Source organism: Pteropus vampyrus, unplaced genomic scaffold (genome assembly GCF_000151845.1).
Source record: "Pteropus vampyrus isolate Shadow unplaced genomic scaffold, Pvam_2.0 Scaffold137, whole genome shotgun sequence".
NCBI lineage: Eukaryota > Metazoa > Chordata > Mammalia > Chiroptera > Pteropodidae > Pteropus > Pteropus vampyrus.
This window is the reverse complement of record NW_011888918.1, coordinates 3,301,724-3,328,613: the sequence shown is the minus strand read 5'-3', so window position 1 is coordinate 3,328,613 and position 26,890 is coordinate 3,301,724. Positions and strand designations below refer to the sequence as shown.

The following is a 26,890-nucleotide window of genomic DNA, read 5'->3' as shown; positions in this document are numbered from 1 at the left end:
GAGACTACTATTCTGCTTAGTAGCACTAATTAGGTCGGAGTGCATTGTAACTGATACCTATCATTTGTGCCACCGTGCTAGAGAAAATGATTTTTAACTTGTATTTAACACCATATATGATTTTTTTTAAGTCTGTCTTTTCAGTTACATGTGAAGAAATTTATTTAGAGTCACTTTTCTTTTTCATAGCCTTCTGTATCTTTAAAATTTTAACTATATACTCAGCCACTCATATAGCCTAAACCATAGACAAAACTGTGGTCAATGCTCTCAGATCCTGGTGTTTGTTCACTGATTTCTAGAGTAACAGAAAACATCTGCCTATATTTTCTTTTTTCCTTAGGTATGATGGGTGACTATCACTGGACCTGGTTAATCTCCCCCTTACATATTCTGGTTGCTTTGCAAAATGTAAGGCTTCTCTTTGAGAACAGGGACAGCTGGCAGAAGTGACCCTAATGACATTAAAGCTGGAATAGGGTTACTTTAGGTTTATTACAGGGATGACAAAATATGTGCTAGAAAGTGAGGCAGTGTTCAGGAATAGAGTCTCAGTCACATTTTGTTTTTGAACAGACTCATTTCAGACATTGCTTTGGGTCAGTATAGTCAAGTTGGCCTACAAGATATTTTATTCCTGGAACTTAAGTTTATAACCTAATTTTAGGAATGGCTTTAAAGATCTGGCTCTCACTTTCTTACCCAATGTACTACAGTTACACACCATGGCTGTGCCAGAAAACAGGACAACTCTCAGAAAATGAGGAGTAGACTAGAAATTCTTATAAAAATGTTTTTTTCAGTATAACAGTGTTGAACATATCGTTATCCTCATGTTAACAGTTGTTTGAAGAGAAAAAGTATAGGCTGCTGTCCTCCAGTGTCGGAAACTAAGTCAAACCAGGTCCCTGAATGGGGGAGCGGGGACTGAGAAAAAAGAGAAGACAGACAGGGTGCAGAAGGGAGAACAGATCTCACAACTGTCTCTCCGAGTTTATTTCTTATGCTCCTTTTTATACATAATCTGTTCTTTTGTGTATCCCAAGATAACATAATTAAAGTAACATCCTGAAGATCAATGTACAATCGACACTTCCTTTGACACTCTCTTTGACACTCCCTTTTTCTATACTTAATCTTCTTCCTGGAATTCCACAGAACCAGCTTTTTCCCTTTTTTATGCAAGCAGGCCTCCCGAGATAATCCATGCACTCTTTTGAATTTTGGGAGTTTTAGCTCCCTACACTCCAGAATTCAAAGCTAAATCTGCATGGCTTTGTAGGAACCTGTTAGATATACGTGATAATTAGGATTAACTATTAAGATTAATATATTCTTTGTGCCTGATGAGAAGAGATATCTTCAGCTCAGTGAAATCTATTAACTATGTTTGAAAATTCCCCCAGCTACAGTGTGTGTCTCTGTGTTATAGAAGCAAGGAATCCCACACAAGCCATTCTAAGAATTAAGGAATAATAATGAAATAGAAGCAGTCGAGCTCCTACATACAAGCAGATAGACAGTCTGGTGTGCATTTGTTGTTGTTGTTGTTGGTTTTTTTTGCTTTCTACCAAGAGGAAAAAAAATAGTTTTGGTAGGAAAAATCAGATGTTCTTTGAGCTTAATGCCATTAATGGTGATGTATCCAAGAATATCCTTGAGATAAGTGAAGAAAATTACATGAAGCTTTAAAAAAATCCACTGAGTACTAAAATAAATGCATAGATATCTATAACCAGAAGTTCTCCTTTTCATACATAGATCCATTCTTAGGTGAAGAAATTAAAGAAAAAAAATTTATGAATACTTAAAAATCAGAATCCCTGAATTCTGAAGTTCTTTTTGAAACTAATAAAAGTAACAGCAATTATGCTTTTATTTGGGATAAAACTCTGCTAGTTAGTTAAAATACCTATTTCTTTCCTTTTGGCTGAGAACACTGTGGTAATGTTGGATTTTTCATAGGCATGAGAAATTCTGTTTGGTATTTATATCTATTTTTTCTTAAAGAAAAAATATATTATTTAAGAAAGGTAATTTGATAGAAAAACCTTTCAAAATATGAAGCTCAAAAAAAGTAAGAATTTATAGTCTGAAATAGTAGAAAAGATGGGAACTACTAATGTATTTTCACTTTGTGAAAACCATGAAATAGATCCTTGAATCCATCAGACATATATTAAGGATCTTATATATGCTGGCAATTTTGTTAGAAACTGGGTTGATACAAAGGTGAATGAGTCTGTCCCACTCTCATAAACTCAACAATATATTGGAAGAAAAGATATACAAACAGATTATTAGAATCTGGCAGAGGTTCCAGATAACACTGAAATACTTTTGTTCCAAACCTAAAGATGCTTGATAAGCTATTACCACCTGAAAATTTGTGATGCTTCATTGAGCGAGGAAAATCTTCAGGTGTCTGAAGCAAAGAAGAGGTCGAAAGGCAGAGATGAAGTGTTCTGAACTAATGCAGCAGCAGCCCTGGGGAGTTATGACTAGTTATGACCCAGTTGTGACTAGAAGCTTGGGTTTTAATGCTTACACGGAGAAAAGTGGTGCGATATTAGGATTGCTTAAGGTGGGAGTTGGAACTGAACCTCTGCTGTAGAATAGGACAGTCAGAAGAGTGTAATACAATGAAAAGCAAGATTAATTCAGTCAAACCTTTACCACTGATAGATGACAAAGAAGCCTCTCTCTGCCATGATTCTGGAAAGGAACCCAAAGTCCCCTTTAAGATGCCAAAATTCTGAAGCCTGTACTTCCTGCAGATTTAGAGTACAGATTTAGACCCCCTCTTGGTGTAGGAGGTTCCTACCTGAAATATTAGTATGAAAATTTATCCCAGACTTACATACTCCTTTAGAGCCTAGCAGAAGCAATCACAATATCACTGGTGGGATTCTTCAACAACACAAACTTCACAATGTCCCTACAGAATAAAGATAGGTGCCTCTTAAGATGTGCTCACAATTAGTGCACCATGAGAGAAATGTAAAAACAAACAAACAAACAAACAAAAAAAGCAAGATTACCTGTCTAAAGACTTGAGGACATAAAAGAACAATAATTTTAAAACATAAAGCATAAGGATCATAATGAAAGAACGGTGGATGCAATATAGTGTAGTAGTTAAGAGAATGAGGTCTAAAAATTAAGACGAATGTTGAGCTACAGAAAAGAAATTGCAACTAATGTCTCAAAAAGCTAATATCCCTAATGAAAAGCATTCCTAAAAATTAAGAAGAAAATAACAATTTCATGGGGAAGGTGAAGGATGGTCAAAAGTTATCACTAGAAGATCGTAGAGAAGAAATGTAGATGGTCTTTAAACATATTGAAAGATGCTCAACTTCACTCATACTAAGATAAAGGCAAACTGAGGTGCCGTTTGGCCAAAATCAAGAGTTTAACATCATACTCAGTAGAAGTCTGTGCAGATCAGGTTCTTTTAATACTCTACTGGTGGGAATGCAAAATGTATTCCTCTTATAGAGGGAATTTGGCAATATCTATTCAAATTACTTATTTCTCCTTTTACTTTTTAACCCAGAAGTTGTCCCAGAGATGTATCTTCAATAATACAAAATAATATATATGCAAGGTAATTCAATATTTGCTATTGTAGCATTTGTTACAGTATTTATAATAGCAGTAGATGAGAAATAACCCAAATGTCCAACAGTGGGATATTGGTTGAGTCGAGTATAGTATATCTAACAGAGTGGAATATTCTGTTAGGAATATAGAAAGGAATAAGAAAACTTTCTATTGATATGGAGTGATTTCTAGAATTTATCATTAAATGAAAAAGCAAGATGCAGAATAGTGTATTTAATATCTACTTTACATAAGAAAAACAGATAAATACATAAATGTTTGTGAGAGTGTATGTCTGCTTACAATTGCATAAAGAAAAATTTAAAGATAAATCAAAAATTTACCCAAAAATTACATATAAAAAGAGAAAGGGAAATAGAGGAGACAGGGATGGAATCAAGTCTTCTCTGAATGTATATAGTTGTATAGTTTTGACTCAAGAATCATTTGAATGTTTTACATAATCAGATAAAATTAGATCAGAAAAGGGGAAGCAATTGTTGAAATTTAAAAACAAATAAAAAGAAATGAATCTAATAATATATTAGATTAATTGTTGACATAGCCACATAGAGAAAGAAGTATTTCAGCCAGCTTTATATAATACAGATTTTTCTGTGTACATCCTCAGTACTCCAATGAGAAAGAAAAAAATGCCAAGAAATTTTAAAGTTCATTCTTATAGTAAGCATATTGATAGTCACTATACTGGTGTTGATATTTTCAAAGAATTATTTGAAAGGAAATAACAAGTAATTATTGTGAGGAACGAAGATTTTTCAGCATGAGAAAAAAGATATAAAGTATAAAATCAAAGAAATTAAGTAAAAATTTATTCTTGAAGATTAAGATCTAAAATCTGAAATCTGAATTGAAAATACTACTAATTCATAATTTTCTCCCTCTGGGAAAAAAAAAAAAGAAAGTATTTCTTACTGAAACAGCCTAGAAGCAGTAATAATCTAGCAGCCGTGAGTATCCGATACCCACATTGTGGCTTTCCACTGAATTGAAGAAGTTCTTTGGAAAAATGGCTGATTCCAGATCTGGGGCAAGTAATGTACAAGATGAACTTAACACATCTTTGCCAGGACGCAAGAATAATGGAGGTCATGTCAAAAGGACACAGAAACCCTGATATCATATAAAAAGCCCTCAGGGTGATTATTCCTTCTGCATTTATTAACAGAAGTTATTTTGTAGTTAACTTTCCTTCATCTACTGGAGCCAATTTGTTACCTTGAAATTTCATTCATAAGAAGGCAGAAAGAAATTGTGTGTGGTGGGGGGGGGAGCGTGTATGTGTGTGTGAGGAGCTCTAGCAAACTTCAGTGATAACAAATTAGTTTTGTTTTCTTTTCTCCTACTTCTTTTCAAAGCAAAAACATTACTCACATGACCATACATTACTTTATTTTTTATTTACTTAAGTACCTTTTAAAGGTATAATTTGTTTACCATATCACCCACCCATTTAAAGTATACAAAACATGTTTTTTAGTAAATACAGCGATATATAAACATCACCACAATTTCTTAATTTTTCAGGATCTTTTTTTCTTTAGTATCATTCAGTCTTGTAGATTATTATATATTCAGTATGATTTTTAATTGAGATATATTTGACCCAAGATTATGTAAGTTTAATGTTTACAACATTGATTATACTTATATTGTAATGTAAATATTGAAAGCATTATTGATTTCGATGCTCAAATTCTTCATATTTAGTTATTCTCTTTTTTTCCCATGCCGAGCAACTACTAAGCTACTTTCTGTCTACAGATTTGCCTATTCTGGGCATTTCATATAAATAGAATTATATAATGTGTACCCTTTTGTGTGCCTTATTTTACTTGGCATAGTATTTTCAGTCATCATTCATGTTTATAGCATGTATAAGTACTTCATTTCTTTTAACAGGTGAATAATATTCATCATAAACTATATTTCATTTATTCCTTTATAAGTTATTGAATATTTGGGCTATTCTTTTTTTACCAAATAAATAATGCTGCTGTGAATATTTGTGTACAGTTTTTTATATGGAAATATGTTTTCAGTTATCTTGGGTCTATACCTAGGAATGGAATTGCTAGGTCAGTATGTAACTCTGTACTTAACCTTTTGAGGAACGGCCAAACTGTTTTCCAAAGAGCTGCACCACTTTAGAATCTCACTAGCATTACGTAAGCATTCCTCTATGTTTTCACCAACACATGTTATTGTCTTTCTTATTGTAGCCATCCTAATGGATGTGATGTGGTATCTCATCATGGTTTTGGTTGCATTTCCCTAATAGCTAATGATGTTGAATGTATTTTCATGTGCATATTGCTTATTTGCATTTCTTCGGAGAAATGTCGATTCAGATCCTTTACCCACTTTTTAATTGCGTTGTTTTTTTCTTACTGAGTTATAAGAGTTCTGGCTACAAGTTTTTTTATCAGATATATGATTTGTAAATGTTTTCTCCCATTCTGTGGATTGTTTTTTTTTTTTTACTTTCTTGATAGTATAGTTTGTAGCATAAAGTTTTTGTTTTTGTTTTTTAATTTTGGTGGAGTCTAATTTACTTGGCTTTTTCTTTTGCCACTTACGCTATTTTGATGTCATATCGCCAAAATCATTGCCTAACTCAAGAACATGAATATTTACTGCTATGTTTTCTTATAAGAGTTTTATAGTTTTAGCTCTTACATTTAGATCTCTGAATGCTGAGTTCATTCTTTTATGTTGTGAGATAGAGGGCCTTATCATTTTTATGTATGTGGGTGTCCATTTGTCCCCACACCATTTATAGGGAAAAAGTATTCTTTCTCCATTAAATTGTCTTGTACTCATGTCAAAAATTGATTGACTACAAAAGTTAAAGTTTGTTTCTAGATTTGCAGTTATGTGCCATTGATCTGTTTTTCTATCCTTATGCCGATATCATGCTGTCTTGATTACTGAAAGCTTTGTAGTAACTTTTAAAATCAAGATGTATGAGTCCTCCAATTTTGTTCTCCATTTCAAGGTTGTTTGGACTACTTTTATATTATTTCTTACAACTGCATTTGAATCTCCTGTTCCCTCAAAATTAAAAGTGTTTTTTCCTAAAAAAGGAAAAAATAATCCAGCAAGTGAAGAGAAGGGCAGATAAAGGAAATGAGAAGAGCAATATAATGGTGGTTTTTGAAGATGGGCATGGATATATGGGGGTACTTTTTCCTCCCCCTTTGTGTATGTTTGGAAAGTCTCAATATGAAATACTTATTTTAGTTCTAAAAAAGAGTACAAGCTCTGAAGCAAAACTGTATTGGAGTTCCATCCCTGTGACTTATTCATCAAATGATTTTACTATATTAGAATGGCTCTCTGTACCCCAGATTTTTCATCTATAAAATTGGAGCGATAATTGTATCTATTTCATGTTGTCGCTATGAGGATTAAGTTAATTAAATTACCTAAAGCTTTTGTAACAGTGTTTGGCACATAGTTAGCATTGAGGAAAAAATCTATTGATTTTTAAAAGTTCATGTAGATTTGCCAAATAATCAATATGAAATGAAACCAAAAAAATCTGATTCAGTTAACAACTTAGTGGACAAATTAATACATCTTAAAAGAGAATTAATGATTTGGGAGGTAACATTGCAGAAATTACCCAAAATACAACATAGAGAGATAAAACAGGATAGGACATATGAGATATTGAGACATGTAAGGTAGACTGAAAAGGTACAACATTCATCTGATATGATTTTAAGAAAAATTATAAAGAAAATTAAAAAGAGACAATATTAAAATAAATAAAAACATATTTCCAGAATTGATAAAATGAAACTACGAACTGAAAAGCAAAAGTCTTGAGCACAAGGTCAGTATAACACATAGAAACTGTGGAACGTCAAAGAGAAAGACATGTTACAAGCAACCAGAGAGAAGAGATAGATTACCTACAAAGACACAAGAATTTGACAGTAAATTCAATAAAAGGCATAAGAGAGTGAGATGATAAATATCTTCAAAGTGTTGAGTAAAATAACTGCAAATCTAAAATTCTGCACTCACAAGTATGAACAAAATATTTTCAGACAAACAGAGAGAGTTTATCATTTATGTTCACTTATTCAAAATGAACTCCTGGAGTAATACAGAAATTAGGTGAGATGCTAGAAGCAGTGCTGGTGGGTGGGAAGAACAAATATATAGGCAACTCTAAATAAGCATTGAGCATAAACATTAATTTAATAACTGACAAAATTTGTGAGGGATTAAAAACAGTGATAAAAACAATAAATAGTAAGTGGGACCAGTCCTAATATGATATAAAGTCTTTGTATTATAAAGGAAGGAGAATAAATATCTGATAACTTTGGACTTGTCAACTTATACATGCAAAATATTACGTGTAAGTAATCATGTAATAGAAATAGAAGATGAAACTTCAAGATAGGGAAAAGGTTGAATAAAAATTTTGTTGATCCATTTACCAGAAGTCAGGAAGGGAAGTGGTAGGGAAAATCCATATAGTTTTCCAAAAATAATATTAGAAATAAATCTAAATATATCAGTAATACATTAAATAAAAATCGGTTAAATTTTATTGAAGACAAATGGAAAAATACAAAATCCAGCTATAGGCTATTTTAAAGTTCAGCCAATATTCTATAAAATGTAAATTCCATAAGGGCAGGGACTAGTTCATTTATCAAAGTTCCTAGAGCAATGTCAGACACTTAATATTTGTAGAATGAATGAATATGCTATTTTTGAGAAACATACCTAAAATGAAATGATACAGAATGAAAGTAAAATGGTTTTTAGAAAGATATGCTGGGCAGACATAACCAAAAGGAAGCCAATAGAGCACTATCACTATTGCAAAATAGACTTTAAAGCAGAAAAGCAATGTTAGGTATAAAAATATTAATTATATAATTACAAAAAGAATCATTTACCGGAAAGATAGAACATACTTGAAGCTCTATGGACCCAAGAATATAACCTAAAAAGAGAAATTTACAAGTTCACAATTATATTGAGAAATTTAACAGATCAAGCATATGGAAAAAACAAAAAATCAAAAGGATATAAGAGACACAATTAACAATCTGTTTATGGGTACATATAGAACCATGTACCCAACAATTAGAAAATATACATTCTTTGGAAGCATACATGAAACATTTATAAAAAGTGATCCTATGCTAAATCATAGAACAAGTGTAACAAATGACTGAATTTATACTATTCTGACCAAGTTCTTTGGATATAATGTAGTAAAATTAGAAATCAATAAAAACAATATACCAACTTAATTCCATACATTTGGAAAATTTTTAAAGCTCATTTTTAAATAATTCATAAGTCAAAGTATAAATCCTAAGGGAAACTGAAGAAAACATTTAGAATAACAGTGAAAACAATATATGTCAAAATTTGTGGGATATTGCTAAAGCAGATCTTCAGGGAAATTTTTTACCCTGAATGCAGATTAGGAGATTAAAAATTAATGTGCTAAGCATCACTCAAGAAATTAGAAAAAGAACATCAGAGTAAACCACCCCTCCAAAAAAAAAAAAAAAGGGAGAAATCAAAGCAGAAATTAATGAAACAAAACAAAGAAACCATAAAGAAGATTAACAAAATCAAAAACTGGTTCTTGGAGACTTACAATTGGATATGAAAGATAGGGGGACAGATTGTTTAAGAAAAAAGATACCAGATATAGATAAACAGTATTTGGAAAAGAAAAAGGAGAAGACACAAATACTGCCACAAAAGATACTTTTAAAATAATAAAAAAATAGAGTAGACTTTGTGCCAATTATGTACCTTACCAAACCTGAGTAGTCCTTAAAACCAACAAATTGTCAGTTTAAAATTTTCCTACCAGTAGGTACAAAGCCTAGTTGTTTTTAGAGATAAGTTCCACCAAAATTAAAACAGCAACTGATTCCTACCTTGTAACAATTGTTCCAAGAAATGCAATAAAAGGAAAGTTTTCTGACTCATTTCATGACATTAGCATAATTTTGATATTAAATGTGGATTTAATACAAAAAATTAGAGGCCAGTGTTACCTAATATAGATACAAAAATTCTAAATAAAATATTTGCAAATTCAGCAATGTATAAAAATATTTCCCTATTACTAAGTACAATTTATCTTAAGCATTCAGGAATGGTTTAACATTTAGATTTAGAGTAAAGGAGAAAAATAGAATAATATAATCTCAATATATTACAAAAAAACAAAAGCTGTGAGAAAATGAAGCTGGAGTGGTAGGATATGGTCTGATAGTGAAAGGCTTTGATATGTTGTTCGTTGTGCAGGTTGGACTCTGGTGGCTGCCAGCTGCCAGTGGACAGATTTTTTTTTTTTTTAAAGCAGGATAGCATCAGGATCAAATTTTCTATTGGAAGATAACTGACATCAATTTAGAGAAGCAGATAAAGCAGTGTGGTTAATTACAGAGAAAATCCTTGGAAACAGAATCAGTGGGGTTCTATGGCTAGACTGGATGTAGACATTAGTGGAAAAGGAGAAGTCAAGAATGATACTGAGATTTTTAGATTGAGCAACTTGGTGAAAATGACTACATTCATGGAGATAAGAAATAGCTGATGGACCCTAACTGTAAGCTCAACCTATACATAACCTTAAACCTAACCCTAATCCTAACTCTATACTTAACCTCAAACCTAACCCTACACTTCACGGTAACCTCAACTCTATTTCTAACTTCAAAACTAACCCTAACCCTAACCATAACCCTAAAAGTAATTTCAACCCTAACCCTAAGCCTAAACTTAAGCCTAAATATAATAGTAACCTTAACCCTAACCCTAACCTAACCTCAACCTTAACTCTTACCCTAACCTAAAACTATACCTAACCTCAACTTTAACACTAACACTAACCTTACACCCTAGCATAGCCCTAATGCTTACCCTTACCCTTATACCTAACTTCAAACCTAACCTCAACCCTAACTGTAACTGTAACCCTAATTCTATACCTAAAAAAATTAAAAAAATCTGTACCTAGAATGGCGAGAAGACCTGGGGAAGGAAAGGGGAGCTTACAGTGCTTTATGCATGGTGACATATTTGTTGTCCTCTGTGTTTTTCTTCATTATGAAGATGTGACACTGTTTGGAAGAATGACTTCTGATTCATAAAGAGTCTCACAAACTATTTCTATCATATTTTCTGTGTCACAAGTATAATTTTAACTGATTTAATCTGATGTCCCTTTAGGTCTCACTCGAAGTATTAAAAACACTTTTATAGGATGATAAACATACCCTACAACTATAACTCTTAGATGTTTTACCAATAATGAGACCATAATATACACAAGCCTCAGAAATACTAAAGTAGGTACAAATACCATATTCGAATTTATTCGCCCTTTCCATATCAAATAGGAATAAATATTTCTAACAGCTATGTACATTTTAATGCTGTTATCGTTCATTGTTTTTTACTTAAGTAAAAATACACTAGACATATAGATGTTCTTACCATTCGCGCCCCTCTAACCTTTCTGTGAAACCAGGTGTGTGTCTTAGGGACCTGGACTTTATAATCATTCCAGCCATAAGACCAAACACAATTAGGCTTTTCACCTTAGAGGAAAGCTATTCTTAGGAGGAACAGTGGTATATAACATAATGAGACTTAGTTTTGACAATTTAATTTTGTCAGTTTGTCATATGTACAAGATTTTTCTTTACAGCATTTGTAACAGCAAAATATTAGAAGTAATCTAAGTGCATCAGCAAATCAGCAAAGAGAATGAGGCAGCTATTTATTTACTGATATAGAAGGCTCTTCAAGATGTAGTTAGGTGGGAAAAGTGTGCAGAATAGTAAATAAGCTGTGCTACCATTTGTTGGAAGGAAAAGTGTATGTTTGCACATGCGTGTGCACACTTGTGTAACCATGGAATGTCAGGAAATCTTTGGAAATACATGCAGGAAAGTGGTAACTGTTTTGAGCCCCTTGCAGAGGAGCTGTCAGGATTAGGAGGCAGACTTACTATTATAAATCTTGTACCATATAAATATGCAGAATTATTCTAAATAATGAAGTTTTTTAAAATAACATGGAAATTATGAGAGAATTGGTCAGCTTATGGGTTTCTGCAGCTGTGATTCTTTTGGTTTCATTTTTCTTGGTGCATAATAAAAGTGTTTGCCGGGTAAGTTTCACGATTTCATCAGTAAATTAAAAGTACTAATCAGGACCAAATTTAAACTACCAAACTAACTTGTTTCAAAATCAAAACAAAGTCAGAAGAAGACACACTTTTCTAATATAGATCTTACACTCCAGTTGAAATAATAAAATAGGGTGTAAAGGTAATCCGACTGTGACAGCTGCTGGACTAGATTCAGTAGTTATTCTAATTTTGTTACCGTCTCCTTCCTACCACACTGCTTCTCGTAAGTTCTTCTCAAAGCTGTTTAACCAATGAAAAAGGAACTTCCCAAGCTAGAAAGATAATCTTCAGTCAAGTGTGTATGAAATGACAGACACATAGTATAACTCGAGAATAATTAATGACTAATTTGTATTTTTTCATGAAATGAAGTTGAAAATAAAGCTCAAAGGTAATTTGCTGAGATTTTGTTAAATTTATAACCAACACTAAATCCGACCCACCTAACTGTAATTGAAAGGGATTATGCTTTTTTCTTTTTATATATTAAATACCAATATGAAAAATGAAAGTTTAATTAAAATTCACTCTAATAAAATAATTTCCAAGTTTTAGCACTTATATGTGGAAATAATTTTAATACTTTCTTAAATATCCTTATAAGTGGAAGAAACCCAAATTAGTACGGTTAAAATTTATTTATGAAATGTTTTCTAAAATATCTCAATGTTTCTAAGTGTAATTAGTTCTAAAACTTATTTAGGTAGGTTAATAGCACTATCACAAACCAAAAAGCAAAGATTAGTAAACAACTAGATAACTCAGATCAGAATTTAAACTTTTTCTTTTAATACCCGGATTCAGATAGCTAACATGTACTGTTCCTTAGCTTAACTAAGTATTTTTCTATGAAATACAGTTTCTGTAACACTTTTGTCTTAGCACTGACATCTTCGTCTTAGAAGAAAAGATTAACAGAATAAACGATGAGCTCTTTTTTCTCTGGGAGGATATGTATTACCTGTGTACATAGATGATGCACTTATAGCTAAGTTTATTTCAGCAAGTTCTTCTTTTTTTTTCCTTCCTTCAGACAGTCTTATTTTTTATGTCATTAGGACTGGAGAATTCAACTATCTGCACATGCACATGGCATGGTCGAAGAGAGAAAATATTTGGATATAAAGTACCTTTCATGCCAGTAAAATGTGAAGGACTTGCTCCTTTTGCTTGTTGGCCTTACCTTAAGAAAAGCATAGTACAGGAGCTCCTTTAAGAGCAAAGCGTTCAACCTCATGACTATGCAGAGAACATGCTTCACAGCAAATTTCTGAATACTAGACGTAGGAATACTAAACTTAATAATTGTCATGTCTTTTAAAAATGGAGACGTTCTTATTATATCTTCATTCACTTTTATGGATCAAATGAGTGCTCTTTGGTCTTATCTGTTTACTGTGATCAGTTCCTTTGGAAGGCTTTCCTACTCATTCCTAAGAAATACTTGAAATACACTCTGCCTTGAAGGTGGATTTGTGTATGCTTTATTAGTTCTTTTTAAGTTTTTAAACTTACACTGGGTATCAGGTATTTAAGATTAAGTGTGTCATGTTCTAAGAAAACAACTAGCCAAGTATACTTTCACTGCACATTCCTGTTAAAGTCGACATGGAGAAGTTTCTTATCCAAATGAATGACGTGCAGATGTTTTGCTCACTTTCTGGTTATACTGCTTTGCCCTTTCCTCTCTCCTTTCCCCTTTCCCAAGAGCTGCTTTACAGAAAACTTTCCATTTGTCATGTAATACCACGTGACATAAGAAAAATTACCCTATATATTTTCAAGGTTACTGTAAGTTATCTCAGAAGACAAATTTGATATTACAGATCATTTTTTATACATATTTTCTTTGCTTTCACTTTATACTAGAGAGAAGAACCGGCTTAGAAATGTCCATATATTACTAGGTAAAAATATGAAGACCCTAAATGCCCAATAACATGGGACTCATTAAACATCTTTTCAACTGAATACTATGCAGCCAGTTAAAATTAGATTTTGGAATAATATTTAATGACATTAAAAATGTTTATAATGATGACAATAGCTAAAATTTCTTGAGTGTTGATTTTTTGCCAGTCAGCTTTCTAAGTGCTTTTATTAAGTCAGTTGGTTAATCCTCACAACAGTCTTATGAGGAGAAAGTAGTGTTATTCTCATTTTAAAAGTGAGAAAACTGAAGCTCAGAGCTTTTAAGTAGTTTGCCCAAGCTTCGATAGCTGAGAAGAGGCAGAATTAGAATTCAGACGCAAGCAGTTTGGCTCTAAAGCCCTTGCTCGGGCATCATTACATGAAAAAATACCGAAGAACAATCTCTATATAGTGTTTTGTAGAACTAGACAAAATGTTTTTAATTCATCTAGTAAAGAAAATGTGTTAAAGATACCTAATCAAATTTTGGTTGGAGAGGAAAGATGGCATGTCCAACCAGATACCAAAATATACCGTAAGATATAATTTTTTAAATGCCATGTTGTAGCAGAAATAGAAAATAAATCAGAAGAGCATGCCACTTTTTATGCACAGGAAGAGGCTGAATGGATACACCTAAATATTAAGAGTAATTATCAATGTCTTGAGAGATTTACACATGATTTTTTTTCATATTATAGCGAACATTTTAAAATTATGCGGTATTAGCAAATTTATTTTTAATGCTTTTAAAACTTCAGGTTCCAACAATATTTTATTACTGCAATATATATTGCTGTTTGATTTTTATGTATAGTGTGCCCTACATTTTCTGAATTGCTTGCTCTGCAAAGTGAATTCTCTAAAATGTTTTATATATATAATTTGTTTATTCAGGGCTTAAATTAACCAATCAAATAGAATCACCAATCCAGTCCTCCTTTTTGGTAAATGTGGAGAAAAAGCAATGGGATAATAATTTCTTCTAGTCTAGGGTCAAAGAGGATTTTAGAATCTGACCTATATTTTCCAAACCTGAATTGTTTGTTGATGGTTTAAAGAAAAGATTGAATTTTGTATATGTAGCTTCTGTCTGATCACCTTACTGAATTTTTTTGTAAGATGTAATAGTTTTCAATCGATTTTCTAGGATTTTTCTAGGTATATAATCATTTCATTTACAGATAGTAACTTTTTCCCTTATGATCTGTATGTTATATAGCATCTCCAAAAATGGAATAGTTGTTAAAAAAGAATGAGTAGTTCTTACAGTAACATAGAAAGATAGGTCCTGTATATCAGGAACTGAAAAGAAAAACAGTTACAGAGTCCCATCCTATGTAGAGTATAATCCAGTCTTTATTTTAAAAAAATAAAAACAAGGATTGCATAAAGTGCTTAATTTGAGATTACTCCTCCCCATCAAATTCCTATACCAATTTAGGTGCCTGTCTTAGTTTGCTCAGGCTGCCATAACAAAATACCATATACTTGGGTAACTTAAACAACAGAAATTTATTCTCTCACAATTCTTAAGGCTGGGAAGTCCAAGATGAAGGTGCCAGCTGATTGAGTTTCTGGTGAAAGCGCTCTTCCTGGCTTGCAGAAGCCGCTTTTACTATGTCCTCACATGGCAGAGAAGAGAATAAGGTGGCAAGGGGAAATATTCTCTTCTTCTTGCAAGGCCATAGTCCTATCGGATTGGGGCCCCACCCCTGTGACCTTAAATACCTCCGAAATACTCTAGTAGACAGTCATATTGGGAGATAGAGCTTCAAAATGAATTTTGAGTGGGGGAGACACAATTCAGCCTATAGCTGTGCCTAAACTTTTTTTCTTCCAACATCCTCAGAAATCCTATGTTTATTTTATTTCAGACAGGATTAATTTTATCCTTTCTTATGACATTCTTAAAGCACTTGTTACTTTACAGTATATTGGAGAAATTTTATTTAAATTTCACCTTATAAATCATTTTCTTTTAGACACAAAATCGAATGAAGCTAATGGCTGACAACTATGAGGATGATCACTTCAGATCCTCCCACTCCAATCAAAGCAATCATAAACCCTCCCCAGACCAGGTAAGACTGCTTTTGAATGTTTTATAAAAACCAGTATGCTTTTATTTTGATGTATTTTGTACTAGCATTTACAAATTCTGGAGTATGAGTTAGAAAAATAAAAATAAATTACCAGTTTTTGAAAACTCCACTTTAAAAAAAAAAAAAACAGATTCAATTTCTATGTAGGAAGGTGGTGGATGATTCTGAATATTTTAAGAGGAGATATTCAAAGGATTCGAAGATGATGAAGAATCCTTGAGTTAGGTAGAGGAAAAAATATTTAAATCTTCTCAGAGATACATACTAATTGGTTATTGTCTTTTCTTATTAAAGAAATAATGCCTTATTAGAAAAATATGACTCCTTGTGAGCTCAATGAGGCACAACTCGGTGTAGAGGTTACTGTTTTTTAATTGCAAATTTTAAAGTCTCTGCTCATCACCTATTAAATGTGAAGATTGAAACATAGATTCTTCACTCCATTACGTTGGTGGATCCCTCTAGTCTGTCATTCTAAAGGAAAATTGTTGCCTTCGACTTCTTATCAATGCAAAAGAGGCACTGATGAGTCTGAAGGGAACCATATTCAACTTGTTTTTTTGGAAGAAGGGAACTCTCCCAAGATCTTGAAAATGATGGATGGAGAGAGTGGTGAACAGATTACCTCATATCCCATTGCCAAAAATCAGATTTCAACATCTCCATCACACTCAACCTTAAAATATATAGCTGAGGGGGAAAAAATAATAGTTAAGTAATTACATCCATATGACCAAAAAGTCAAGGAGAACTCTCCCACTAAACATCTCCAGTAAATGATAGCTGTGGTGTTGCCTTAGAAAGAGAAGAAGAAATATCGCAAATGAAAGCAACAGTAATATCCAAATGGTATTTTTTTTCTAAGATTCAAAAGCTATAGTCATAGTATGATGACATTTACTGACCCAGTTGAGGCAAGCTTTATATTTTAGGCAAGCCAGTCTTTTATGTAGGCAAAATGGAGAGTTGTCTGCCTGACGTCAGCAGTCTTTTTCTGCCATGAAGTCATTTTGCTTTCCCTGCCTGCTTCTGGATACCTAGAACTAAATTTATGCCAGTGTATATAAAATGAGTATTAGACCCTTTCCTTGACACAGATTTTGAAAATAAATACAAAGAATTAGATGCCTGGCTATAGTGGGAAGCAAACAGAAATAAAGAAAGTTTGAAGAAAAGGCAAATAATAAAGAAAAGTCTCCAACTTGATAATTTTGACCAGATCATGCCCTGGGATAGAGACAGGATCTTGGAAAGATAGGAAGCATAAATTGTAATGACAAACTAAATTACTCATTTGGGTAGTTTAGGTAATTAGATTCTAACATAAAAAGAGTCAAGAAATTAGAAACCATTTTCTCCTACTACTTATGCCTATGTCTTTGTTTTAATTACTAACCAACTCTTTTTCATTCCCATGCTGCTCTGGGGCATTGTTCCCTTTGTCATCTCTCTCCCCATAGGATGAGGAGGAGGGTATATGGGCATAGCCAATCAGATGATCTTAGTTCAGCCATTTTGTTCAGAACGGTGAGAAACGGCTTTCTTTAACTATAGAAACGTTTTTTTGTTGGTTTGCTTTCATTTTTTTTTTACACAATCATTCTCACATCTTATTTCTCTGTAATTCATGAAATTTTTTGGTGTGCTTTCTGGTTTCTCATTTTCACATGATTCCTGTGTGTATTGCTATGCTTCTATAGTGGGGTTTGGGTCTAGTGCCTTTTTCTTTCCCCTGTTGTGTGTTAATAGTCACTTTTATAATTTTTATACATTTTGGGAGAACTTCCAGGGCATTTAACTAAATTTCTCCTGTTGTGATTTTATTAATTATCTGATCTAGTGTGATTTTACAGTGTCCTGGTAAGTGACTTACATCAAACTGGAAATTAAAAATTGACCAAGTACTCTGCCAGTAGATTTGGAGTATGCTTTTTATGATAATTAAATATAAATATATAGTCTTTTTTTTTTTTTTTTTTTTTTAAGAAACCTGTGCTGTGAACTAAAACCTTTTGTTTCCATTTGAATTCACAGGGTCAGTAACTCTTACAGAGTGCATACCAAGGATGTCCTCTAGGGCTTTGGCATCACTCACAAAATGTTCTTAAAAATAAGGAGAAATAAAGAAGTAAAGGAAGACTTTTTAAAAAGTCAGTCTAAAGAATTCTTTTCCTCTCTTTTATGGATTGCTGCTGTGTTAAACAGTTGCCAGGACACTGTCTAGAGTCTTTCCAGGCCAGTTGGCTGGAAAACATAGTCCAGCTGTGGCAGTATCTCTCTTTGATCTGATGCCCTGGAGGTTTGACTAAGGAAATCCTTTTCTTAGAGAAAATAATAATTATGATTAATAAGTTCACACATATTGGTGGCCTTGCACTCCCTGGATTCACTGCCCGTGTTTATTAGTGATCTCACTCTCTTGGAGTCAGTTCTCCCTGAAAAGTCTGTCGTGGTGTTATACTTCTTAAAATGATGAGGACATGTGTAGACTTCTGACTAGCAAACACAGCCAAGAAGGATGACAAGGTAAGTTGTTGAAAGGGGCATATACTATGAAGATTGGAAGCTTTCCAAATGACTTTATCCTGAGGGTGTGAAAGAAGATGAAATGCACAGTACCGACCGAAAAGCTTTTTGGGTTAGCATGCTGCATGCCAGACAGAGCTAAGCTGAGAATATTAATGTGCTGATTCTCTTTATCCATACTATACTCTACAAGGGTAGTTATTTATCATCATGAAGCATGTGGGGCCATATAGCAGTTACATGTAGTTCACCAGTCTCCTCCTTCTAAATGAACCCGTGTTGTCTGTTTAGCAGAACATGAGAACTTCTTGGTATGCGTTAACAGGAAGTACCTCCCCCACATACATGAGCATGAACAGGATTGTATTTTGGTTGTACACCCTTTTCCTAGCCAATCAGAAGAAACATGTTAGTGTTATAGGACTCAAGGCTCCTAGGAAACTTTATCAGGAGACAGAAATGAACAAACCTTCACATAGATTTCTTCCTGAAGTCTCTATTTTCCTTTCTCTTCTCCCATAGTAAAATAACTTCTAACAAAAGTTCAAATGCTGCTGATCTTGTTTTTTCAATTATTGCACTCTTGCTCTTACTGCACTAAAATATTAATTGCCATTGGTTTAACACATTGCAGTTACAATTAGCTGGCCAGAGCTCGAGTTTCTATGATAGGTTATTTCAGATTTTTCCAAATGTGCTATAAATATCTTTATATCGTAAGGTTTATAGCTAAAGAAATGCATGTGTGACCCCTAAAACACTGCGGAAGTCTTGACTTGCTGTCTAGTTTCCTTCACTTGTTTCTTTGCTAATATTACAGGGAACAGATTTTCTAAAATTTCAAACTTTTGAAATTAATGATATATCTTATCAAGCTTAAGTCTATAAATTACATTTCACCTGGATTTTTTATAGGCTGAGGGGAGAGAGAAGGGACTCTCACACCTTCTAAGTGGAGGTAACACTTGCTTCATTCTGTGTGTCTTAGGAAGTTTTCTTGACAGCAGATTCTTTCAAAGAATGTTTCAATGACTAACTTTCTTTTATGGGGAATTTCTGTATAAAATTCAAGGCATTTTCCCGAGGGCATAGATTCCTCAACATACAAGGCCACGTGCTCTTTCTGGACTTCATCCTGTGGAGGCAGTTTCGTCTTTCTTGTTCCCTCACTATAGAATGTAGGCCCCAGAGGACAGGGACTTAAGTAGATTTACTTTTGTATTACCATCATCTAGAACAATGCCTAGTGTACAGTAGACCCTCAGTAAATATATATAGAATTAATTAACTTCTGAATTCATGAACTTCAAAGAAGAAACAGTAAAACTCACATTGAAACCAACAGCATAGAGTTAGCTGTTAGCTTTAATGTCAACATTACTAGTACAAGAAAAGGAAGTTTTGAAAGGGGAGATAGTATCTAGAGACAAAAGATCTGTAGGGAAATGTTGAAAATGTAAAGGTAAGTCATAATTAAGTCATGGAATCTGGCTCCTACAATTTCATGCAAAATAAAAGGGAGTTGCGTATAATTCAGAAATATTTTCTATCTACTAACTTAACATCCTTCAGGTGGAAACTTTTCTTCTAGTAACCTGGGGTTCATAGCCATCAAAAAGCCCCTGGAGCATGATAGGTCCCAAGGCCACATGCTCTTTCTGGACTTCATCCTGTGGAGGCAGTTTGCGTACACTGGTGCCCGACCACTCAGGTACAGGATGTACCAACCAGGGGCCTTAGCAGTTTGTCTTGGTATAAGACCATTCCATTGACTAAATCTGGAAATGGGTTGCATGCTTATTACATCAGCATGATAGCATTGCCAAACAGGATTTGGACCAGTATGTTATGAAACTTTTTTTTAATTAGAGGTCATTTAAGAGGTCATTTAATTAGAGGCTTTTAAGACAAATGTTTTAAAACAGGTGTCTCTTTTTCTGACATTTCCTTTTTGTCTGTCCTAGTGAGGTTGTCCTTATCAGTTTGAAACATTCTAAAATTATTCTATTTGTACTACATTAGAAGTCTCTTAATTCTCTTGAGAATATTTCTGTGGAAGGGAATATTACAGAATTGAATGAAGTAGTGAATTGGAATATTTTGTCAGTATGGTCCAGATATTTTATTGGACCAGCTGTTTAAACCGTTTGGACCAATACCAGGACCAGTTTTTGATATAACAGGCAAGGAATGATTTGACCTTGTATTTTCAAAAGTGAATTAGAGATTTTAGCAAGACACTTCTTTCCTGGAAAGTTTAGAAAAGCCAGTAGAGTTCGAGAAGCAGGAGGATCCTAGCTACAGAGAAATAGAAGGAAGAAAAGAAGCATATATTAAACACTTACTATGGGAACACTTACTATGGGCCAGACACTTTCATATCTCTTGTCTCTAATTTTTACAGCTGCCCTAAGAACATGTTTATAAAATAAGAACATGTTTATAATAATTCATAGAAGTTAAGTAATTTTCTAAGATTAAACAGGTAACATGTGGCAGATGCGTAAACTCCAGGACTGACTCCAGATCCTATGCTCTTCCCACTATACCTTAACCAAAATGAGAAGGAATATACCACTTTGCAGTCTAGTTAGTTCCTTGGATGTTGAATTGAATTGTATTCCTGTGTAAGGAAATAACAAAACTGCCTTTACCAGTAAGAAATTTCTCTTGCTAAAAGGAACCAACCTAGGTGGATTTTTGACATCACTTCATTGATATTTTTTATAAATGCAACTACCTAGGAATCTAGTGAGGAATTTGGAACTGTAGAGATTAGGAAGGGACAAGAAGTGGATCTTGGAGGTTGGGGAAATTTTGGGTGGATGGAAGGGGAAAGGAAAAGAATTTTAGATAGAACCAACTTGGAGGAAGGCCCTCAGAATGAGAATCTGATTTGTAGAGGCTAGTACACAAACCAGCCCAACTAAAACAGTGTCATTGTCCATTCATTCCATGGTCGTATCCCATCCACACTTCTATATTAATATAAGGTACCCATAATTCAAATAGAAAAACTATAAATGTGAGTAGCTCACAAGAACAATTATATATTGAGCTTTACAGAAGAATAAAATAATAATCAGCTTCCCTTGGACATTGTCTGAATCACTTGTATTCTGAGTTGATTGCCTCTTCATCTAGTTCTGATGCTTCAGGGTCCTAATCAGAATGTGGACTTCGGAACCAACTAACTTAATTTTATTCGTTTGTAAAGTGGGAATAATAATACACCTCCCTCATAGGGTTGTTGGGTGATAAAATGAGATAATATAAAGCTTTTAACAGTGCCTTTGCATATCATGATTGCTTGATTAATGTTAATTATTAATGTCTTCAACCTGAAGACACATCCTGACCATTTATAGCATGGTGCCCTTCCCACTTCCATCTCTGTCTCCCTCCCTCCTCTCTTCCTACTTTCTCCTTTTTTTTCCTCTTGCTCTCTCATTCCTTTAAATAGGTGGATTGTGTGAGAGTTCCTTAATTTTCAGCTTTGGATTTGAATTGTTCTTGTACCACATAAACTCCAATTTAATAGCATTTCCTATATACTCTTTTCAGAAATGTCTTTAACTAGTTTCTTCTTTGTCCTAAGTATACAGCCTGCTTTCTGTCTTTATTGCTTCTTTCTCCCTCCTTTTTCCTTCCCAAAAATAAATTTAAAATCCTCATTTATTTCCGCTTTTCATGATTTTCCAGAGGACTCTGCTCCTTCTATTCCTAATCTTTTCATCTTAAGTTCTCTCTAGCTATCTCAAAACTTATCTATTATCATGCCAAGCTTTCCATATCATACTCCGAAAGTCCCTTTTTATATATATAGACCCCTCCTTCTTTAAGCCACCATCTCTTATCATATAACTGCAACAATACACTAATTTAGATGCTGCTTCATTTTTTTTCCTGGTCTCAAACAGCTTAAACCTATGTCAAAACCAGAAAGATTCTGGAAAATGGAACTATTTTCAAACAAGAATATTGGAGAATACAGACTAAAGGATGGTGATGCTAACGGTTACCATTTAAAGAACCTGCTAAGTCCCCAGCACTTAGTTTAAACTTATAAGTGCATTATAAGCGTATTCTCATTCAATCTAACACAGCAATCCTAGAAGACAGACATGATTCTCATTCTTTTACTTCTGAAAAAAACTGAACTTCAGAGAAAGAATTTAGTAAACGTACCCAAGTTCACATAGCCTGTAGGTAGTAGAGGCTAGATTTGAACCTAGATATGTCTAACTAAGCCAAAATTTGACCCACCTCCAATAAGGAAGCAGAGCTAGAGGGGTTTTTTGATTATAGGAGAAAGAGTAAGGATATCCAAATTAAAAATGTCGATGGAAATAACAGTCCTTTGAAACCTAGCTAAACGAGTAGAAAGGGACCCCATTGTAGTATAGGGAAGGAAAAATCATATCCTCTGTCCTCTTAGGTTCAGTGACTGGAGTTTGTAAATCAAACTGATAAAAGATCTTAACAGGAGGGGCAAAAACAGATTTAATTATGTTCAAATGCACAGGAGCTTACAAAAAAAAAGTCTCAAGGAGACAATTAAATTTTGGGCTTATAAACCATCTTAACAAAGGAAGATGAAGTATGGAGAAGAGGCTAGACAAAGGAAAATGGATTTGGGGCTTCTGAGGAAGGGATAAGTTATGAGAAGGTGACTTGGAACTGGATGGTAACTAAGTTATTTGGTAGGGTTTGCTGCAAGTAAGAGTCTAAGGTGACTAGAGTTGTCTCTGGAGTTGTTCTTTTCCTGGTATCAGAGAGGGAGACATCTTTACAATAGAAATCTGTTACCTTTACAAAGGGAAATTTATGCCCTGCTTTAAGACAGAAAAGAGGAGGGCAGAGAGCTAAGAGCCTTCAGCTCAAAACAATCCTTATGCCAAAGTAGCATATTTTGGGGTGTCATACTCTGATTCCACTTAGTAACAACATATGCATGTTAGACTGCTTTGCAACTACTTTCTATATCTTTTCATAGCTTAGTAGCTCATTTCCTTTTAGTGCTGAATAATATTCCATTGACTGGATATACCACAGTTTATCCATTCACCTATTGAAGGATACCTTGGTTGCTTCCAAGTTTTACAATTACGAACAAAACTACTACAAAATCTATGTGCAGATTTTTGTGTGGACATAAGTTTTCGATTCCTTTAGGTAAATACCAAGGATCATGATTGCTGAGTTATATGGTAAGAGTAGGTTTAGCTTTGTAAGCAAGAAATTGCCAAACCGTCTTCCAAAGTGGCTCTACCATTTTGCATTCCTCCCAGCAATGAATAAAAGTCCTTATTAATTCTTGCCAACATTTGGTGTTATCAGCGTTCTGGATTTGAGCCATTTTAATATGTGCATACTGATATCTCGTTATTTTAATTTTCATTTCCATGATGAATATGTGGAACATGTTTTCATATGTTTATCTGACAGCCGTATATCTTCTTTGGTGAGGTATCTGTTATTGGCCCATTTTTCAATGGGTTGTATGTTTTCTTATTGTTGAGTTTTAAGAGTTCTCAGTATAGCTTGGATAAGTCTTTTATCATGTCTTTCGCAAATATTTTCTCCCATTCTATGGCTTGTCTTGCTAAGATCGTCCTTCGCAGAGCAAAAGTTTTTAATTGTAATCAAATCAAGCTCATCAATTTATTTGTTTTATGGATCACGTCTTTAGTGTCACCATACTCAAGGTCATCTAGTTTTTCTCCTATATTATCTTCTAGGAGCTTTATGGTTTTTCAGTTTTTCGTTCGTGATCCATTTGATTTTTGTGTAAGGTTTGTCTAGATTGATTATATTCACACACACACATACATATATGTATAAATTTTCATATTCCTAACTTGTTGGCAGTTTTCATCATGAACAAGTACTGAATTTTGTCACATAATTTCTCTTCATTTTTTAGATAGTCATATGATTTTCTACTTAATCAGTTAACATGGTGAATTACAGCGACAGATTTTCAAATGTTGAAATGACCTTTCATTTCTGGGATAAACTCCATTTACTAATGATATACAGTCCTTTTTATATATTGTTAGATTTGATTAGCCAATATATTTTTAAATATTTATATCTATTTCATAAGGAATAATGTTTTCTAATTTTCCTTTTTCCATAATGTCTTGTCAGATTGGTACCAAGTTATACTGGCCTCAAAGTGAGGTGGGCTGTGTTCCCCTGTCCTCTGTTTTCTGAGAGATTTTATATAAGAATAAAGTATTATTTTCTTATATTGTTGAAATAATTAATTAATGAAACTTTCTGGACCTGAAATTTTCTTTTTGGAAATGTTTTGATCACAAATTTTATTTATTTAGGTTATAAATTTTCTATTTTGTCATATGTTTCTTGTAAATTGGATTTTTTGAGGAATTTGACTGTTTTGTCTCAATTGTTCTGATTTATTGTAATAAAATCGTTCCTAATAGTCTCTAATTATCTTTTTGATATCTTAAGATCTGTAATGATATCCTTTCTTACAATCCTGTTATTGGTTTATTCTTTTTTTCTTGATGAGTCAATCTGGGAATTTATTTGTTCATCTTTTTAAGAATCAATTTATGGCTTGTTAATTTTTGCTTTTGTTTGTTTTTTTCATTAATTTTTTCTCTTTATTGTTTGCTTCTACCTGGATTTCCTTTGTTCTTTTTCTGGCTTCTATGTGCTGGGCGTTAGGTCAGTGATTTTTTGTCTTTACTTTTCCTAAAATATGTATTTCAAGGTATAAATTTCCCCGTAAGGACTGCTTTAGCCACATTCCACAGATTTTGATATGTTAAATTTTTATTATCATTTAGTTTAAATTGTTTTCTCTTTTTCCTGTAGATTTCCAAACTTAGGGGGATTTTTCTAGATATTTTATTGCTTTCCAGTTTAATCTCATTGTGATCAGAGAAGATATTTTGTATTATTTTAATTACTTTACATTTTTTGAGACTTGGCTTATGACCTAGAATATAGCCCATCCAGGTGAACATACCCTGTGCTTCTGAAAGGACTGGTATTCTTTAGCTATTGCATATAGTGTTCGATAAATATCGATTAGGCCAAGTGCTCGATAAAGTTCAGATTTTATGACTTTATGACTTTATGACTTTACTGAAAATAATTTTGTGGTTGGGTGGGGGAGTCCAGTCTATTAATTGCCGAAAGAATAGTATTAAATCTTCAGGTGTAATTGGAATGAGTGACAGTAAAGGTCACTTTAAGTTTATCTGGCAAATAATAAGCATTCAATGAATACTTTTGGATATTGACTTTCCTGGCATTTTTTTGGGTGGCAAACTGCCTATAATATGGTTTTCATTATACATAAAAATATATATGTTTCTTTTTAATACTCTTATTTTAGAATTCTCATAGAGAATGAGATGCTATAGATAAAGTACTTTAGGAAGTTAGTTATCTCCCAGGTTAACTATGCATTGGCCCTAGCCTTCTGATATTTAGTATTGAAGAATCAACAAGAAGAACCTTATAATGGCATAGTGAGTAGGCACTGTAGGTTAAATAGGAAGAGAAAATAATAATCTGTACATACAATATAAGTTTTAATAGAGAGAAACTATCGTATATTGGAAGAGTTAGAAGAGGTCATGAAGGACAACTTTATAAATATATGACTTTAATGACCTTTGGCTACATTTAAACTACTCTCCTGGTATTTTAACTAAAGCTCTTTCTCTACATAGTAACACCTTTTTTTCCTGTTTTAATGAGATATATTTGACACACAATATTATATTAGTTTTAGATGTACAACATAGTGATTCGATATATGTGTATATACCCTCAAGGTCCATTCATGTTATCACAAATGGCAGTATTTCCTACATTTTTATGGCTGAATAATATTCCATTTTTGTGTATATTTACCACATTTTCTTCATCTGTTCATCTATCTTTGGACAATTAGGTTGTTTTCGCGTCTTGGCTATTAAAAGTAACACTGCAGTGAACACAGTGGTGCAGATATCTGCTTGAGATAGTGATTTTATTTCCTTTGGCTATATACCTGGAAGTGGAATTGCGGGATCATATGGTAGTTCTATTTTTAATTTTTGGAGGAATCTCCATACTGTTGTCTATAGTGGCTGTATCAGTGTACGTTTCTACCAAAAGTGCATAAAGGTTCCCTTTTCTTCACATCCTCACCAGTATTTATCTCTTATCTCTTTAGTAATAACCATTATCAACACTCTTTTAGAGCATAAAATACAATTCTGTTTTGTTCTTTTTATTATTATTCAATTTATTTAAATTTTAAAAAATTTACCCATTTCTTCCACCCCCTACCCCTTGCCTCTGGCAACCACCAATTTGTTCTCTGTATCTGAACTTGGTTTGTTTTTGTTTTTTGTTTTAGTTCTAGAGTCCACATATAGGAGATATTATATAGTATCTGTCTTTCTCTGTCTGACTTATTTCACTTAGCATAATGCCTCAGGGTCCATCCATGTTGTCACAATTGGCACAGCAGGAGGTGAGTGGCAGGCAACAA

General features: G+C 33.4%; 1 protein-coding gene across 1 annotated transcript in view; it reads left to right on the top strand.

Moving 5' to 3' along the window:
• ERC1 (ELKS/RAB6-interacting/CAST family member 1) overlaps window positions 1–26,890 on the top strand; it is a 513,889-nt gene that overhangs the window by 425,664 nt on the left and 61,335 nt on the right. Inside the window, exon 17 of the mRNA XM_011367885.2 lies at window positions 15,721–15,819. Within this exon, the coding sequence (XP_011366187.1) occupies window positions 15,721–15,819 (99 nt within the window). The remainder of the gene's footprint in view (window positions 1–15,720; window positions 15,820–26,890) is intronic.